This window comes from Lutra lutra, chromosome 1 (genome assembly GCF_902655055.1).
Source record: "Lutra lutra chromosome 1, mLutLut1.2, whole genome shotgun sequence".
Lineage (NCBI taxonomy): Eukaryota > Metazoa > Chordata > Mammalia > Carnivora > Mustelidae > Lutra > Lutra lutra.
This window is the reverse complement of record NC_062278.1, coordinates 173,569,858-173,590,206: the sequence shown is the minus strand read 5'-3', so window position 1 is coordinate 173,590,206 and position 20,349 is coordinate 173,569,858. Positions and strand designations below refer to the sequence as shown.

General features: G+C 40.2%; 1 protein-coding gene across 2 annotated transcripts in view; it reads left to right on the top strand.

Annotated features, from left to right (window-relative positions):
- Positions 1-20,349, top strand: part of GRM7 (glutamate metabotropic receptor 7) — a 945,741-nt gene that overhangs the window by 650,378 nt on the left and 275,014 nt on the right. For both annotated transcript variants that reach the window (XM_047746126.1, XM_047746115.1), the window contains exon 7: positions 1,416-1,555. In XM_047746126.1, coding sequence (XP_047602082.1) covers positions 1,416-1,555 — 140 coding nt within the window. The remainder of the gene's footprint in view (positions 1-1,415; positions 1,556-20,349) is intronic.

Sequence of the window (20,349 nt, the reverse complement as noted above, 5' to 3'; positions counted from 1 at the left end):
ATTCTGTATGTCTCTGATGACCTAATATATTGTCACTCTGTTTGGATCCATTTCCTAACTCTGTTCTTGTGTTGAGTGATTATTCATGTGTGGCCACTCAGCACCATGCCTGCTTCCCTGACTATAGGTGCTTTTTTTCTTTTTTTTCTTCCTGTTTTAAGCTTGATTATTCTTTTCCAGTTAACATGTCTTTTATCCCCCACCCCCCACCCTGTGCATGTTATTGATGCAAATACCATGTTGGCCCAGCTTCTGCAGAAGGTAATGACTTTGCTAATCAAATGCAGAACTTTGTCATCTTAAATTTATAATGAAAATTATCAAAAGAGCTTCATGCTTATTATCTGAATTTACCTACCCCTCTCCAACAAAAAATAGCAAAATGAACTTCTGTTCTTAGTGATTCTCTTTCAGCTTATAAATGATCCTTAATTTCCTTGTAAAAGACAGGAAATAGATCGTTTCCTCTGCAAAATATCAATCCAGTATTAACTTAGAGTACAGATACCAGTCACATACCCAGTGGTGTTCATCCTATTTCCAAGGGATCATGAGAGAAACAGCACTCAGTTTGCCAACTCTTGAATCCTTTGTAACTGTTGCTGAAAGTAACCCAAACCCACATCTTTCATTCTCTGTGTATGATTTGCCAGTTGGTCCATGTGGTTAATACTAAGGAGCTTTTCACTCACATCTAACTTTCAAGGTTACACACAGACACACACCCTCTCTCTCTCTAAATAAATGTATTCATCTTTTTAAGTTGACTTCAGTGTCTAATTCTGCCAAAATAATGGGTTTCAATTAAGACCCACATTTTAAAGAAGACCCACATAGCAGATTGAAAAAAAAATTTATTAAATACTTTCCATGTACATTGGTAAGCATTTTAGACTGGTTATATAAATTAGACATGGTCAGCAATAAATATGTTCAAATGTGATCAATATCCAAGTACATATTTAAGTAAATTTTTTGGTTTAGTTGCTTTTTAATTCTCTTAGATTTCTTTTTTAAAAAATGTATTATTTTTGAAATGATTCTTTATTAACCACATTTGATAATTAAGTGGAAACTAAAATAATAATACAACTTTAGATGGTCTCTGGGAAATAATGCATTTAATTTTCTCCACAAGGGGGGAAGATTAGCATAAAATATCAAGAAATATTGAGATATAGAACTGTTCAAAGGGGGAGGCAGGTCACCTGCCCACCTTCTCTAGTAAGCATCCACAGGCCACAGTGATGATTTTCCCATGGGGTAATCCATTGCCCATTTAGGGGGAACCTATTAAACAATGTGATTATCTACCAGTTACCTTGCTTATCAGCAGGTCTCCAGACCATCACCCAAGGCATAAGAGGTAGACTGAATCTTGATTATAAAATCTGGCATTTTCTTGTCTTCCTCAGGTAGTGCAGGCACCCCAGTAATGTTTAACAAAAATGGGGATGCTCCTGGGCGTTACGACATCTTTCAGTACCAGACCACAAACACCACCAACCCTGGTTACCGCCTGATTGGGCAGTGGACAGATGAACTTCAGCTCAACGTGAGTACTACTTACCCCTTCCTTTGCTCATGTGATGTGCTCAGTCTGGCAAGCATTCTTGTTTTTACGTTTGTGTGGATATATATGTGGGCATGCATCCTGTTAAAATCATCTGCAGGGATTGATAATCCATAATAATGTAAGAGTGATGGTTATGATGATTATGATGATAAATGTGTGCTTTGAATTTGTACTGGATATTATACTCAGCTCTTACAGGAATGATCTTATTTAGCCTGAGGCTTGAATTGCTTAACAAACAAGTTCCATGCTAATACTTTAAAAGATCCTTCTCTTGGTCAGATTTTCTTTTTTCTTTCTTCTTTTCTTCTTCATATGGTGATGTATTTTTTTTTCATTTAGAGCATTTTAGTGAGTCACTTTGGATTTTACTGAGATTGTCTGAGTAATTGCAATGTTAACATCCATAACCTCTTCCTCTTCTGGTCAAACATAACCTTGAGTAAGTGGCCACTTCCTTGTGCAAGGTTAGGTCAAAGTGCACCAGCCAGAGACCATCAGTTGGTCATCTGTAGTCAGACACAGTTAGGTTTATTTAACTTTTAGTTGCATGAAGTTTGCTCCTGCCAGCAAAACCTCTTCATGATGAAGGAGTTTCGATGTCATTTATTATATGTTTGGGGCTGAGGTGGGTGATTTTCAGGAGGTTTAGGGAAATGACTAGTTTGGCTTGGGCCCTCTTAGGAAATAGACACAAGTTGATGATAGTATACCTTCGTGATTTTTGTGTAGGGGATGGGGAGATAAAGGCTAAGCAAGAGTTGTCACTTAAAAGAGAAATAATAGGCACTTTGGAGAACTGAAGAAGGGAGAAGTTATATTTGTGGTTGCAGAGTATCCTTCTTTCTGTCTAGTTTCAGACCCAGTTGCGGAGTGGCCTTGTTTTTGTCTTGTTCCACCACAGTCATTGAGTGGCTTTGTCTGATTATCGTTTATATTCTGCAGAAGTTGTTGAGGTTCTGTTTGGAATGGGCCCGCCTCCATGTTACCTAACAGCTTTCTTGCCATTTACATTTTTTTTTCATTTCTTCATATTTTAGGTTCAACATTCATTGGTGTGCTTCTCATAATATTTACAATGTCCTACTTAAAATTACTATTTTTTTAAAGATTTTATTTATTTATTTGACAGACAGAGTTCACAAGTAGGCAGAGAGGCAGGCAGAGAGAGAGAGAGGAAAGCAGGCTCCCTGCCAAGCAGAGAGCCCGATGCGGGACTCCATCCCAGGAACCTGAGATCATGACCTGAGCCGAAGGCAGCGGCTTAACCCACTGAGCCACCCAGGCACCCTAAAATTACTATTAATTTAAATAAATCTACCAATCTTCACAGACAGTAAAGAACACGAACTACGGTCCATCCACCCTGGCTGAGCCAAACCCAGCTGGAGCTCAGCAACTCATGTATCCCATTATTTTCCTCCTTTCCTGAAAGGGTTCTTAAACAGGTCATGCCCCAGTCTGGTGCTTGGGGTCCTGGAACCCAGTGCAGCAGAAGTTGGAGAAGTAAGGGCATTGTGGGGCCTCTGTGCTCAGGTGTACTTGAGAGGGTTACGCTTCAAGAGGTTCTGCAGCAGGTCCCTTCCTGCAGTGGTGTGGTGGGTGGCTACACTGGGCAAGACTTATAAATTGGGTAGAACATCCCAACTTCATAAATATTATAGTATATACAAATACGTGATTTTCTTTGGTCCAGCAGGTTCCTGAATTATTCTGGTTTCTTCAGAGAAATGGGACCAATGGAGTAGATGATAGATAGTTAGATTATAGGAAAATGGCTCATTCAGCTATGAAGGATGAGAAGTCCCAAAATGTCTAATTTGCAAGCCAGAGACCCAGGAGAGTTAATGGTGTAAGTTCTACTCTGAATGTGAAGTAAGGGGAAGACTGATGTTCTAATGTAAAGATAGGCTGAGAGGATTCTTTCTGACTCATCCTTTTTGTTGTATTTCAGCATTCAAGTTTGTTGAGACCTACTCACATTAGGGAGGGCAATATGTTTTACTCACTATACCAGTTTAAATATTCATCTCATTCAGAAACACCCTTACAGACACACCTAAAATACTGCTTAATCAAATGGTTGGGTACCCCATGTACATAAAATGAATGATCACAGGCCCCATCTCAGAAAATTCCTTCTAATATCTCTTACAAAGCTGGGTATTTTGTTGTTCACTTTTATCAATCCATACCTTTAGAAGGCACTTTGGAAATTATTGAGAGAAGGGTTTCTTGAGAGTAGAATACAGAATTAATGTCATAGGGTGGGGATTTTGGGTCATAGTTTCTAAGAGAGGATTTTTCATAAGTGGGGGGTGGAGTGGGGGTTGGTGAGGCCACCAGAGGCCAGTTACCTCATTTGCACATTGCTCTGGCCTAGCTCTGTTTATACCTGTCCAGTTCTCCCTCTCCTGAGATCTCCCATCCAAGTGAGTTCACACAATGATCGGGTCCAAAGGATTGTGATCCGGCATCTGAGAATGGATGGAGCCAACCAGCCAGTGCAAGCCATGGCTGGGATAAGAGCTGAGTACTTTTTCTTTTAGCAAAGAAAAAGCTAAAGTTATGCTGAACTTAAAGCATACTAAACTCGTGAGCAAAAAAAGAACATGAAAGCAGAGCAAGCAAATAAACAAAATTCAGCTGGTAATCTCAAGGAGTAATAATCAAAAGCAGAATCAAAGTAGCATAACCTGGCTGACATAGCCAAAGTATGTTTTGAATGGACATTGCCTGTGGGATACAAAGATGGATTAGCCTGAACTAAAGGTAGAGAATCAAAGTCTGTGCTATGCATGTGAACTTCTCAGCGCTTAATTATAAGACCCACAAGATTATATAGGTGTATTTACCTTTTGCTAGCATAACCCCTGTACCGGTGTTAAATTCCTGGCGTTGTGTAGTTTGTCCATACAAAACAATCCCAACCATGCTTTGCCAAATCCAGATATTACCTAGGAAATTCTTAAGCCCACAATTTTTAAGAACCAAAATCAACAACAATTTTATTTTTTTTTATTTGCTGTGTATTTTGTCCTTCATAAAAATTGCATTTGAGGGCCGCCTGGGTGGCTCAGTGGGCTGGGGCCTCTGCCCTCCGCTTGGGTCATGATCCCAGGGTCCTGGGATTGAGCCCCACATCGGGCTCTCTGCTCTGCCGGGAGCCTGCTTCCTCCTCTCTCTCTGCCTCTCTGACTACTTGTGATCTCTGTCAAATAAATAAATAAAATATTAAGAAAAAAAATTGCATTTGATTAGCCATTTAACAAGTTTTTGTTTGTTTCTAATGCATCTGTGATGTGATAAGCATCTCAGGAGGCAATGGGTACACAGTGGGGGAGGAAAATAAACATGGTCCCTAGTCTCACAAAATTGATGGTCTTGGATTGGAGGTGCATGAGACACAAGTAAACAGATGTATATATGGTGATTTGAAAGTGTGAGAAGAGGCATAAAGCAGGGAGAGTAGTGGAGGTGAAGAGAGCCCTCCCAGATGAGAAGCCAGCAGTGTGAAGAATAGGAAAGATCCACCAAGCAGGTCAGGAGACTGCTGTGGCAATGGCGTGACTAAGAGAGAGGGGAGAGAGAGGTGGTAGGAGAGGTCAGAACCATTGCTAAGACACATAGCATGAAGACCGTTGCAGGCTATGCTAAAACATTTGTAAATTTTATTCGGAGTGAATTTAAATGTCATTGAGAACTGTTAAGCAGGGGAGTGACTGGATCAAATTTAAGGATAATTAATTTGTCTACTAAGAAGGTAATGAATTGGAAGGGGCAAGAGTGGGAGAGGAAGACCAACTGAGAGTTGATTTTAGCTGTCAAGTGAAATAGGATGGTTAATGAAGGGGGTTCTCAAACCTCAGCAGGTAGCAGGATCATCCGGAGCGTTTGTGAAAGCACAGATTGCTATTCCACACCCCCCCACCCCCCTGCCGGCCAGAGTTTCTAATTCATGTGGTGTCTGTCTTGACCACCTAGAGAGCCCCCAGATGTGGGGCAGCAGTGGAGTGGAAGCTGGTGGTACCTGTGGGGAAAGGATTTATGCAAGGCAGAGCAAAGGAGATAGAAATTTTTGGAATACCCTGCAAGGGATCCATGGGAAGGATAGCAAAGGAGAAACTGTCTGCAATGGGGCAGTAGGTGGGGCTGTTTTAAAGGGGCAAGGTGAGGAGGTATGGGGACTTAGGGAACTGTGCCTGGTGGTAAACAGTCCATTGGTCAGTGAGCGCCTATGGGTATCTTGAGGTGGATCTCCTGATGAGCCTGTCTGTATTCAGCTAAGTGGTCTCACACAGGCCCCTTTGCCTTGATCAAGTTTTCATTGCTCAAGCCTGTTGCCTGAAAGCAGCCTCTGTGACTCAGAGGGTCTCAGAGTGGAAGGAGGCTCAAATATCTGCCTTTCTAAGAGCCTCTGTGTAATGCTGATGGCACTTTGAAGTCACTGGCTTAGAGACTGTGCTGATAGTAGTGTTGTAATGAAATAAGTAGAAACACATGTGTGGAAAACACATAAAATACACGTGTGTATATATTTACGTGTGTGTGTGTCTGTATAAATATTCTTCCTCTTAGATATATATATCTTAGAGGAACAATAATAAAATTTAGTGATGGAGGGGTGCCTGGGTGGCTCAGTGGGTTAAGCCGCTGCCTTCGGCTCAGGTCATGATCCCAGGTCCTGGGTTCGAGCCCCACATCGGGCTCTCTGCTCTGCAGGGAGCCTGCTTCCTCCTCTCTCTCTGCCTGCCTCTCTGCTTACTTGTGATTTCTCTCTGTCAAATAAATAAATAAAATCTTTAAAAAAAAAAAATTTAGTGATGGATTCAGTGCTGGGGTTGAAGGAAAAATAAAAGTCAAAAGTGAACCCCATGTTTATAACTTGAGAGGCTGTGAGGATGATAGCCACATAAGATTAGGAAGGCTACTCAGAGTGGGTGGGAAAGGGGGGTAAATCTGAGAATCCTGAGTTAGTGCCCTTAAATGTTCGAGAGCCAAAATGAAGTGGATAGAAATCTGAAGCTCTGAAAACAGTTTTGGTCTATAGTTATTAAAAAACAAAACAACCCACCAAAATCCAGTTAGTTGTTAACCTATAAATAACATTTAAAGCCATTAAAGAAAGAGAAAAGAGAATAGCCAAGAACCCAAGGTCTTGAAAACCTCATAGTAAATGGTACAGGTCCTTTCCAACTACTCCAAATATTACACAACTTGAAATACTCTGTTTCATGAAAGTTAGGACAAACACACACTTTGGTTTTGTGTTTGTTACTGGAAGCCAATCAGGGAGATCTAGCATTAGGTGGGAACATCTTTTATTTTACTTTTTCATGCTGAAAGTGCCGTGTTATAAAGAGCAGACAAGACACCTGAATTCTCGCGTCACCCAGTAGCATATGCTTGGTCCTACATGCAACCTGAAGGTATGGATGACTGAGCCAGGGTGTTCAGAATGGTGAGAGGCTGGGTTAATTCAGTTTAGGATGGCAGCTAGAATAACTGGCCTTGATAGGCGATCAGCCTGTTGACACCTTTTATGGGATTCTTAGGATATCAGTAAATTGACAAAAGAGGGGAAAAGTAGAGTATCCAGAGGGGACTCCTGCACCATATCCTGGACAGCCAGAGGTAGGCCCAGGTGCCTACCAATGGTTGATATCTTACCCAGCACCACCCTGTCGATAAGGTTCCTTTTGTTATAATTACTCTCAGTTAAAAATTCTATTAAGAGTGTAATTCAGGCAAACTTAGTTTCATAGGTTTGCTTTCTTGCAGTCGACAGAACAAAACAAAGCATTTCAAGTGACAAGTGTACTTCTCATTTACAAAGACTCAGGGGTACTCTTGCAATCCCCAGTTAGATCTAATCTCTAGCAAATGAAATTTTCACAAGTGCTGTTTCTGTGGTCAGTGATTGCAAATGAGTTTCTGAGCCAAGAAATCAGAGTTTTAAGAATCCAGTCTATCGACCAGACAGCTCTGCTGTTCTTTATCTGGACTTTAGGTGCCTAAGAGTGTGCTGCTCATTAGGGAATGCCATCGTGCATCCTTACTACCTGTTGGATAGGCCTAGGGGTCTGTCTGCTCTGTGGGCTAAGAGATGAGCACATGATTTGCTACTAGGATATTTCTGCATGAACAAGAATTCATCAGAAGGGAATCTTAAAGAGCAAAGCTGTTTACTCTCCCCATTGCAACCTCCATGGAAATAATCCTGACTTATTTTCTCAGGCTTGTATTCTACTATACAGAGTTTCCATAAAACATTATGCCTAGCAGAAAAGCAGGAAAAGGGATAATGCAACAAAGAGACATCTGCAGTGTGTCAGAAAGGATGATAGCTAATAGAGATGCTAGGATAAGGAGGGGCTGGCCCTGTACCTGCTGTTCATGGACTAGGATAAGGGGTCTGTAATGAATATATTGCATCTAAAAGGCTTAGATATTGTATAATTTAATTTTTGTATTTACATTTGATCTATATTTGAGTTGGAATTGAAGGATAAATTGTGTTCCCAGGATGGAGAAGAAAAAAACACGTTTTAAAATGCATAATGCAGTATCATTTAAAAATTGGCATCACGGACTCTGTCAGGAGAAAGGAAAAAATGAAATGTAGATTTTTTAAAATTTTGAAATGTATGATGTGAAGTAAACTCTATATTTATTATGTGTATGAGAAATGAAGATGACTTTTGTCATCTTTCATTTATTTGCAATTAGTCGGAAATTAGATGTGCCCCCAAAATGTTGAAGTTTCAAATACCTGGGGGCGCCTGTGTGGCTCAGTGGGTTAAGCCGCTGCCTTCGGCTCAGGTCATGATCCCAGGTCCTGGGTTCGAGCCCCGCATCGGGCTTTCTGCTCAGCAGGGAGCCTGCTTCCTCCTCTCTCTCTGCCTGCCTCTCTGCCTACTTGTGATTTCTCTCTGTCAAATAAATAAATAAAATCTTAAAAAAAAAAAGTTTCAAATACCTGAAATTATTTCAAATACCAAAATGCTAATTAGAGTGTAAAAACAACAAGCATTCTTAGTAGGCATCTTCCTACGGGGAATTGCACTCCTTTTACAGAAAAGGCTCTGGATGAATATTACTTAACCTTTTCTGGATCCTCAACCATCTGTCATTCTGTAAAATAGTACAACTTTGTGATCTTGTGAGGTATGTGAACCTCGTTAGCTTTTTAAGTGATTTGTTCACTGTTGAACTTACTTTTCACCTAGAGACTGAAAGCTCATGGAAGGTAGAACCCAAAATTAAGTCATTGTTTTTCATACTTACTAGCAAGTACCTGGCACACGGTAGGCATTTGGGGTTTTTTGTTAATATATGAAACCATGTAAAGGGAATATGAACACTTTTTAATGACAGACATGACCTACAGCAAGCAACCATACTTCCTCTCTTTGGGAGAAGCCCCAGGTTTCCTTTTAGCATATGGTTTGTCCTGGAGAATTCCCCAAGACCGGGGGTGAGATCTGATTCTATTTAAGCCAATTGCCAGGACCTTAGTAATAGGGTGTATGCTGAACTTAGCCATCCAATAGAAAGAATCACTAATCTGTCAGTACCAAGGGGTACATGGGGTAATCTGAGGTACCAAGAAGCTCCTGTCCAATGGGTGTGACCCTTCAGAGCCACAGGGAGCCATTTGGAGGCCACAGAGTTCCAGGTAAGCAGAGTCAAAACTTGGAGAGAAAAACTAGGTCCAGCTCATTGCCTTTGAGCCCTAGGAAACCCCTGCTGGAAGCCACTTATAATGGTGTCTGGATTCTTCCATTATCAATAAATTAAAGGGATTTAAGTATGATACTTATTTATTGCAATATCATTCACCATAGCCATCAAAATTTTAAAAAATAATTTCTCTTAATATGCCCAGATCAGAAAAGAAAAAGTGCCTACCCTCAATAAGCAGAGTTATTTCCACATTTCATTAAATCGAGATGATCAAAATGTAATTTTTAAATGTTAAGATTTTGTTAAATATTGAGTCTTCCACAGCACTTAGAAGTTTGGCTCTCAGAGGCATCCGAAGACATAAAAAGTACAGTTGATTGCAGAAATCATTGTTTAATCAAATTACATATGCCACAATCAATACTTACTTACACCTGCCTATAAAACTACTAATCACGCTATTGTTCATAATTGCAACAGTAAAAATGTTTCAAAAATCTAATCATACTGGTAATTTAGAGTATTACCTGAGCTATGGGGTAATGGATAGCCATACTCACAGCAGTGTTGACAAGGGAAAAAAATATATGTAAGTTGTCAAAACTTAGAACTTCTTCAGCTTCAATTTATGGTCTTCTTTTATAGAATCACCTTAGTCCTCATCATAATTAATAGCACTTCTTTTACAATTTTTTGTTTTCTTGTTAAGACTGTAGGTTTCGAAGCAGACCTGATTAAATGGACCTGAGTCTCTGCTCTACTACTTACTAGCTGCAAAGCAGGATTACAGTAGCACAAATAGCTTAAGGTTATTGTTAGAATTAAATTTAGTGATATATGGAGTATACTTAAAACCATGCCTGGCACAAAGTAAATATTCAGCTAATATTAGCCATAACAGCAACAATAATTGAATATCCGTAGTTTATAACATCATCTGTAACTGCTCAAAATGTCACTTTCTAGTGTTTAGCTACACTATTTTTTATACCCTAGTACATAATGCTTAGCTTATAAAAATGGCTTGTTCTATATTAACTAGATGAGGAGATGAACAGACCATTGAATTATACCATAAATTACCTAGGAGCAAGGATTTTCATTTTTAATGTAGAATTTTCAGTGTCTCTTAGATGGATAGGAGGATTTATCCAGAGTTCAACCCTAGTCAGAAATTCTGTATGATTTAGAGATCTATTCAAGAACTTGATTCACCAGACAGATGCCAGGTTCCATTTTATAAGTGGTATACAGGCTTGTTAAAATTGCAAAGATAGACTGTATTGGTCTCTTTGGGAAAAGGGGGATGGGAGATGGTTTTATTTTGTTTCCATTTATTTTTCATTTATAAACCTACCTGTTGCTATTGAGAACAGTGGGATTATGGTCCTGAGGGATCAAGTGGGAGAGTCATTAGCTACTTTTGTGTTGGTGAAAGTAACTTAATAATCAAGCCATTCGAGGAGTCAAGATGGCGGAGAAGTAGCAGCTGAGATTACTTCGGGTAGCGGGAGATCAGCTAAATAGCTTATCTAAAGATTGCAAACACCTACAAATCCAACGGGAGATTGAAGAGAAGAAGAACAGCAATTCTAGAAACAGAAAATCAACCACTATCTGAAAGGTAGGACTGGCGGAGAAGTGAATCCAAAGCGACTGGAAGATAGACCGCGGGGGGAGGGGCCGGCTCCCGGCGAGCGGCGGAGCAATGGAGCAAAATCAGGACTTTTAAAAGTCTGTTCCGCTGAGGGACATCGCTCCAGAGGCTTAACTGGGGTGAAGCCCAGGCGGGGTAAGCGCGGCCTCAGGTCCCGCAGGGTCGCAGAAGGATCAGGGGTGTCTGAGTGTCGCAGAGCTTACCGGTATTGGAGCGGGGAAGCCGGCTACAGAGACGGAGCCGAGGAGTGACTCTCAGCTCGGGGTTGCCTTGAACCGGTCGCAGGTTCGGTCAGCTCGGAGCGCGGCCGGAGGCCAGGGTGACGGGAGTAATTGGGCGCTGTTCTCTGAGGGCGCACTGAGGAGTGGGGCCCCAGGGCTCTCGGCTCCTCCGGGCCGGAGACCGGGAGGCCGCCATCTTCACTCCTGTCCTCCGGAACTCTACAGAAAGCGCTCAGGGAACAAAAGCTCCCAAAAGCAAACCCAGCAAACCCGAGCGGATTACTCAGCCCGGCCCCGGGTAAGGGCGGTGCAACTCCGCCTGGGGCAAAGACTCTTGAGAATCACTACAACAGGCCCCTCCCCCAGAAGATCAACGGGAAACCCAGCCAGGACCAAGTTCACCTACCAAGGAGTACAGTTTCAATACCAAGGAGAGTGGCGGAATTCCAGAGGAGAAGAAAGCAAAGCACGGAACTCATGGCTTTCTCCCCATGATTTTTTAGCCTTGCAGTTAATTTAATTTTTTTTTCTTTTTCAATTTTTTTTCCTCTTCTTCTGCTAAATTTTTTTTTAACTTTTACCGTTTTCTTTTTTAACGTTTTTTAAATAGTTTATCTAATATATATATATTTTTTTTTCCTTTTTATATTTTTTCTTTATCAGCTTTCTTTTTTTAATAGTTTCTTTTTTTTTTCCTTCTGAACCCCTTTTTATCCCCTTTCTCCCCCCTCACGATTTGGGATCTCTTCTGATTTGGCTAAAGCATATTTTCCTGGGGTTGTTGCCACCCTTTTAGTATTTTACTTGCTCCTTCACATACTCTTATCTGGACAAAATGACAAGGCGGAAAAATGCACCACAAAAAAAAAAAGAACAAGAAGCAGTACCAAAGGCTAGGGACCTAATCAATACAGACATTGGTAATATGTCAGATATAGAGTTCAGAATGACGATTCTCAAGGTTCTAGCCGGGCTTGAAAAAGGCATGGAAGATATTAAAGCAAACCTCTCGGGAGATATAAAAGCCCTTTCTGGAGAAATAAGAGAACTAAAATCTAACCAAGTTGAAATCAAAAAAGCTATTAATGAGGTGCAATCAAAAATGGAGGCTCTCACTGCTAGGATAAATGAGGCAGAAGAAAGAATTAGCGATATAGAAGACCAAATGACAGAGAATAAAGAAGCTGAGCAAAAGAGGGACAAACAGCTACTGGACCACGAGGGGAGAATTCGAGAGATAAGTGACACCATAAGACGAAACAACCTTAGAATACGGGGCGCCTGGGTGGCTCAGTGGGTTAAGCTGCTGCCTTCGGCTCAGGTCATGATCTCAGGGTCCTGGGATCGAGTCCCGCATCGGGTTCTCTGCTCAGCAGGGAGCCTGCTTCCCTCTCTCTCTCTCTCTCTGTCTGCCTCTCTGTCTACTTGTGATCTCTCTCTGTCAAATAAATAAATTAAATCTTTAAAAAAAAAAAAAAAGAATAATTGGGATTCCAGAAGAAGAGGAAACAGAGAGGGGAGCAGAAGGTATGTTGGAGAGAAATATTGGAGAGAATTTCCCCAATATGGCAAAGGGAAAAAGCATCAAAATCCAGGAGGTTCAGAGAACCCCCTTCAAAATCAATAATAATAGGTCCACACCCCATCACCCCATAGTAAAATTGACAAGTCTTAGTGACAAAGAGAAGACCCTGAAAGCAGCCAGGGAAAAGAATTCTGTAACGTACAATGGTAAAAATATTAGTTTGGCAGCAGACTTATCCACAGAGACCTGGCAGGCCAGAAAGAGCTGGCATGATATATTCAGAGTACTAAATGAGAAAAACATGCAGCTAAGAATACTATATCCAGCTAGGCTATCATTGAAAATAGAACGAGAGATTAAAAGCTTCCAGGACAAACAAAAACTGAAAGAATTTGCAAATACCAAACCAGCTCTACAGGAAATATTGAAAGGGGTCCTCTAAGCAAAGAGAGACCCTAAAAGTAGGAGATCAGAAAGAAACAGAGACAATATACAATAACAGTCACCTTACAGGCAATACAATGGCACCAAATTCACATCTCTCAATACTTACCCTGAATGTTAATGGGCTAAATGCCCCAATCAAAAGACACCGCGTATCAGAATGGATAAAAAAACAAAACCCATCTATATGTTGCCTACAAGAAACTCATCTTAAACCCGAAGACACCTCCAGGTTTCAAGTGAGGGGGTGGGAAAGAATTTACCATGCTAATGGACATCAGAAGAAAGCAGGACTGGCAATCCTCATATCAGATCGATTAGATTTTAAGCCAAAGACTATAATAAGAGATGAGGAAGGACACTCTATCATACTCAAAGGAACTGTCCAACAAGAAGATCTAACAATTTTAAATATCTATGCCCCTAACGTGGGAGCAGCCAACTATATAAACCAATTAATAACAAAATCAAAGAAACACATCGACAAGAATACAATAATAGTAGGGGATTTTAACACTCCCCTCACTGAAACGGACAGATCATCCAAGCAAAAGATCAACAAGGAAATCAAGGCCTTAAATGACACACTGGACCAGATGGACATCACAGATATATTCAGAACATTTCATCCCAAAGCAACAGAATACACATTCTTCTCTAGTGCACATGGAACATTCTCCAGAATAGATCACATTCTTGGTCCTAAATCAAGTCTCAACCGGTATCAAAAGATTGGGATCATTCCCTGCATATTTTCAGACCATAATGCTCTAAAGCTAGAACTCAATCACAAGAGGAAATTTGGAAAGAACCCAAATACATGGAGCTAAACAGCATCCTTCTAAAGAATGAATGGGTCAACCAGGAAATTAAAGAAGAACTGAAAAAATTTATGGAAACAAATGATAATGAAAACACAACGGTTCAGAATTTGTGGGACACAACAAAGGCAGTCCTGAGAGGAAAATATATAGCGGTACAAGCCTTTCTCAAGAAACAAGAAAGATCTCAGGTACACAACCTAACCCTACACCTAAAGGAGCTGGAGAAAGAACAAGAAAGAAACCCTAAACCCAGCAGGAGAAGAGAAATCATAAAGATCAGAGCAGAAATCAATGAAATAGAAACCAAAAAAACAATAGAACAAATCAACGAAACTAGGAGCTGGTTCTTTGAAAGAATTAATAAGATGGATAAAACCCTGGCCAGACTTATCAAAAAGAAAAGAGAAAGGACCCAAATAAATAAAATCATGAATGAAAGAGGACAGATCACAACGAACACCAAAGAAATACAGACAATTATAAGAACATACTATGAGCAACTCTACGCCAACAAATTTGACAATCTGGAAGAAAGGGATGCATTCTTAGAGACATATAAACTACCACAACTGAACCAGGAAGAAATAGAAAGCCTGAACAGACCCATAACCAGTAAGGAGATTGAAACAGTCATCAAAAATCTCCAAACAAACAAAAGCCCAGGGCCAGACGGCTTCCCGGGGGAATTCTACCAAACATTTAAAGAAGAACTAATTCCTATTCTCCTGAAAATGTTCCAAAAAATAGAAATAGAAGGAAAACTTCCAAACTCATTTTATGAGGCCAGCATCACCTTGATCCCAAAACCAGACAAGGATCCCAACAAAAAAGAGAACTACAGACCAATATCCTTGATGAACACAGATGCAAAAATTCTCGCCAAAATACTAGCCAATAGGATTCAACAGTACATGAAAAGGATTATTCACCACGACCAAGTGGGATTTATTCCAGGGCTGCAAGGCTGGTTCAACATCCGCAAATCACTCAATGTGATACAACACATTAATAAAAGAAAGAACAAGAACCATATGATACTCTCCATAGATGCTGAAAAAGCATTTGACAAAGTACAGCATCCCTTCCTGATCAAAACTCTTCAAAGTGTAGGGATAGAGGGCACATACCTCAATATTATCAAAGCCATCTATGAAAAACCCACGGCAAATATCATTCTCAATGGAGAAAAACTGAAAGCTTTTCCGCTAAGGTCAGGAACACGGCAGGGATGTCCGTTATCACCATTGCTATTCAACATAGTACTAGAAGTCCTAGCCTCAGCAATCAGACAACAAAAGGAAATTAAAGGCATCCAAATCGGCAAAGAAGAAGTCAAACTATCACTCTTCGCAGATGATATGATACTCTATGTGGAAAACCCAAAAGACTCCACTCCAAAACTGCTAGAACTTGTACAGGAATTCAGTCAAGTGTCAGGATATAAAATCAATGCACAGAAATCAGTTGCATTTCTCTACACCAACAACAAGACAGAAGAAAGAGAAATTAAGGAGTCCATCCCATTTACAATTGCACCCAAAACTATAAGATACCTAGGAATAAACCTAACCAAAGAGACTAAGAATCTATACTCAGAAAACTATAAAGTACTCATGAAAGAAATTGAGGAAGACACAAAGAAATGGAAAAATGTTCCATGCTCCTGGATTGGAAGAATAAATATTGTGAAAATGTCTATGCTACCTAAAGCAATCTACACATTTAATGCAATTCCTATCAAAGTAACATCCATTTTTTTCAAAGAAATGGAACAAATAATCCTAAAATTTATATGGAACCAGAAAAGACCTCGATTAGCCAAAGGAATATTGAAAAAGAAAGCCAAAGTTGGTGGCATCACAATTCCGGACTTTAAGCTCTATTACAAAGCTGTCATCATCAAGACTGCATGGTACTGGCACAAAAACAGACTCATAGATCAATGGAACAGAATATAGAGCCCAGAAATGGACCCTCAACTCTATGGTCAACTCATCTTCGACAAAGCAGGAAAGAATGTCCAATGGAAGAAAGACAGCCTCTTCAATAAATGGTGTTGGGACAATTGGACAGCCACATGCAGAAAAATGAAATTGGATCATTTCCTTACACCACACACGAAAATAGACTCAAAATGGATGAAGGATCTCAATGTGAGAAAGGAATCCATCAAAATCCTCGAGGAGAACACAGGCAGCAACCTCTTCGACCTCAGCCGCAGCAACATCTTCCTAGGAACATCACCAAAGGCAAGGGAAGCAAGGGCAAAAATGAACTTTTGGGATTTTATCAAGATCAAAAGCTTTTGCACAGCAAAGGAAACAGTGAACAAAACCAAAAGACAACTGACAGAATGGGAGAAGATATTTGCAAATGACATATCAGATAAAGGGCTAGTGTCCAACATCTATAAAGAACTTAGCAAACTCAACACCCAAAGAACAAATAATCCAATCAAGAAATGGGCAGAAGACATGAACAGACATTTCTGCAAAGACGACATCCAGATGGCCAACAGACACATAAAAAAATGCTCCATATCACTCGGCATCAGGGAAATACAAATCAAAACCACCATGAGATATCACCTCACACCAGTCAGAATGGCTAAAATTAACAAGTCAGGAAATGACAGATGCTGGCGAGGATGCGGAGAAAGGGGAACCCTCCTACACTGTTGGTGGGAATGCAAGCTGGTGCAACCACCTTGGAAAACAACATGGAGGTTCCTCAAAATGTTGAAAATAGAACTACCCAATGACCCTGCAATTGCACTGCTGGGTATTTACCCTAAAGATACAAATGTAGTGATCCGAAGGGGCACGTGCACCCGAATGTTTATAGCAGCAATGTCTACAATAGCCAAACTATGGAAAGAACCTAGATGTCCATCTACAGACGAATGTATAAAGAAGATGTGGTATATATACACAATGCAATACTATGCAGCCATCAAAAGAAATGAAATCTTGCCATTTGCGACGACGTGGATGGAACTAGAGGGTATCATGCTTAGCGAAATAGGTCAATCGGAGAAAGACAACTATCATATGATCTCCCTGATATGAGGGAGAGGAGATGCCACATGGGGGGTTGAGGGGGAAGGAGAAGAGTAAATGAAACAAGATGGGATTGGGAGGGAGACAAACCATAAGTGACTCTTAATCTCACAAAACAAACTGAGGATTGATGGGGGGAGGGGGTTGGGAGAGGGGGGTGGGGTTATGGATATTGGGGAGGGTATGTGCTATGGTGAGTGCTGTGAAGTGTGTAAACCTGGCGATTCGCAGACCTGTACCCCTGGGGATAAAAATATATGTTTATAAAGCTGTAAAAAAAAAAAAAAAAAGAAAAAAGAAAGGATGAATACCCAAGTTTTGTAGCAACATGTACGGGACTGGAAGAGATTATGCTGAGTGAAATAAGTCAAGCAGAGAGAGTCAATTATCATATGGTTTCACTTATTTGTGGAGCATAACAAATAGCATGTAGGACAAGGGTAGATGGAGAGGAGAAGGGAGTTGAGGGAAATTGGAAGGGGAGGTGAACCATGAGAGACTATGGACTCTGAAAAATGATCTGAGAATTTTGAAGGGGTGGGGAGTGGGAGGTTGGGGGCACCAGGTGGTGGGTATTGTAGAGGGCACGGATTGCATGGAGCACTGGGTGTGGTGCAAAAATAATGAATACTGTTATGCTGAAAAAATAAAAAAAAAAATTAAAAAAAAAAATCAAGCCATTGAAGTTGGTTCCATCCGCCACCTGCTTCTCTACCCTCTAATGCTACCCTAGTGACGGAGCCAAAGAAAAGAAGATTTGAGATCTGAAGATCTAGTTTATAATCATGCTCTTTGCAGTTCCTAGATCTATGAACCAGGACAAGGGAAGTTTCCCTGAAAGATGACATTTCACGTGAAACCAAAGCAACAAGAGTTCTTTGCATTTGTTAGCATTTCTGAAACTGACAATAACTACTGTTTTCCAGTTGTCAGCCAGCTTGAGACAAGAAGTCGCAAACTGAATACAGACAGCAGATAGGTTTAGGAAGTTACTGATTTGGCAGTATTTTAGAAATCAAGAAATTTCATAAGAAAAACTATGTTTTGGGCTGTTCTTTTAAAGATCAGAAAACCTGGCAGTAATAGATCTTTATCCCATGCTGTAACAGGTGTCTGGACCTAAGTAGCTGCTTCCCACTGAGCAAGGTGTATATTCTCCCAGGTTTCCACAGAACCCACCACTACCTTATTGCCATCAGCAGTGTGTTTCATTCACCCAATCTATATTTAGAATACATTCTAATTTATTTCCACTAATTTAGTTTGAGCATATGCTGGACGTTTTTCTCTGGAAATTTAAAAATCAACAATAATATATCGATACTATCAATGACCCAAAACACCTATTAATATGTGAAAAGACTTTATTTAAAGGCTCAGGAAATATAGCCTGCAAGAGAAGGCTGCCTTAGTAAAGAGAGTGCTTTTGTTCGGAAATGTGTGTTTGTACATATTCTGAAACATTGAAAATGGAAGAAACAGGGGTGCCTGTGTGGCACAGTGGGTTACGCCTCTGCCTTCAGCTCAGGTCATGATCTTAGGGTCCTGGTATCAAGCTCCACATCGAGCTCTCTGCTCAGCAGGGAGCCTGCTTCCCCATCTCTCTGCCTGCCTCTCTGCCTACTTGTGATCTCTCTCTCTGTCAAATAAATAAATAAAATCTTAAAAAAAAAAAAAGAAAATGGAAGAAATGGTTCACCCTTTTGTTAGCATTTTTTTCTAGTAGTCAATGGTGTATAACTGTGTTCAGTCTGTGAATGTTTGGAAGATTAATAGTATTTATAATTATCCTTATGGCTCCACAAACATTTAAATAGAGAACTCTAAACCCCATTTTTTTTTTCTGTTTGGCATTATAGGCATTCATGCAAATCACTTCATATTTATGAACATACAACTATGTTCTATGGGGAAATTGTCAAATTTCATTAGTATGTGCATTGTGAACTCAGGCATAATACATAAGCAAGAAGGAGTAATCTGGATAAGTAGAGAAGGTTCAACTGTTATAACAGGGGCTCTTAGCAATCACCACCAACCCAAAATTACAAAAAGGAAAGAGCTGAGTTTATGTACCTTCTGCCCAACTTTTCACCCTATGAAACCAAAAAAAATCTAGAATGACCTGATTATGTTAAAATTAAAATATAAGAATTAGATATAAAGGGTTTTCAAATAAGTAGGAGATAGTCTTATAAAGGGAGGTAGTGTCAGAAGGTCTGAACTGGAGTCCTGCCTTTGTCACTTACTGCTTAAACAAATCATTTAACATCCCTGAACCACAGTTCCCTTATGTATTTAAAATAAAGTGAAGTCAAGCAAAACAGCTATTTCACAAGAACACTTTGAGAATAAATTTCAATAATTTTCCTGATAGAAGAAAGTCTACGACATTTGTGGTTGTGTTTCTTGCATTAATTTTCTTATCGGTGCCCTAAATAATAATCCGGAATTTAGTGGCTGAAAACAACACAAATGAATCCTCTTAGAGGTCAGAAGTCAATGTGGGTCTCACTGGCCTAAAATCACCATGTCACCAGCACTGTGTTTCCTTCTGGAGGCTCTAGGTGGTAATGTGTTAACTGCTCACTCATGTTGTTGGCAGCCATTCGGGTCTTTGTGGCATGGGACTGGGGTCTCTTTCTTGGCCAGCAGCTGTGGGTCAATCCATCTTCTAGAGACTGTCTTGATGTACTAGTGTGTGACCCCCACTCCTTCCTCCAAGCCTGCCATGGCAGGTCAAGCCTTCCTCATGCCTCTGGTCTCTCCTGCCTTCTCTTTCATAGTTGAATCTCTCTCAATAACCCTTGTTATTAATCCTTTCCACTTTGAAGGGCCAATGTGGGGCCCATCTTCATCATCCAGAATAATCTATTTTTAAGATCTGGAGTTTTATTCCATCTACAAGAGCCCCTTTTGCCAGGTATTGGAACATATTCACGGGTTTAAGAAATTAGGTTGTGGAAATCTTGGGGTTGGGGTGGGGGCAGATTATGTTGCCTAACTACAGTTCTTTACTGCATAACTCTTTCTATAAGGTCTATAACATCCATATTAAATTCACATTATTCATCAGTAGAGAGTTAATATAGTTATGTATAGGAGTTTTATGCAGTTCTGTATACTTAAGCAACTTTGGTGTCTAATTGAGCTTATCTGTTTGACTGATAAATGTTCTAATCATATTTCTGAAAAAGTCTGGGCAAGAACCCTGAAATAATGAGAAGCAAACAGAATCCTCTTTAAGAGGGGAGGCAAAATCAAAGATTAACAGAAAGGATAAGTGATGCCAGTACAACAGGAGATTTAGCTCAGCTCCAGGAAGGAACTCTGTGACCACCAACTCTTTCTTAGGCA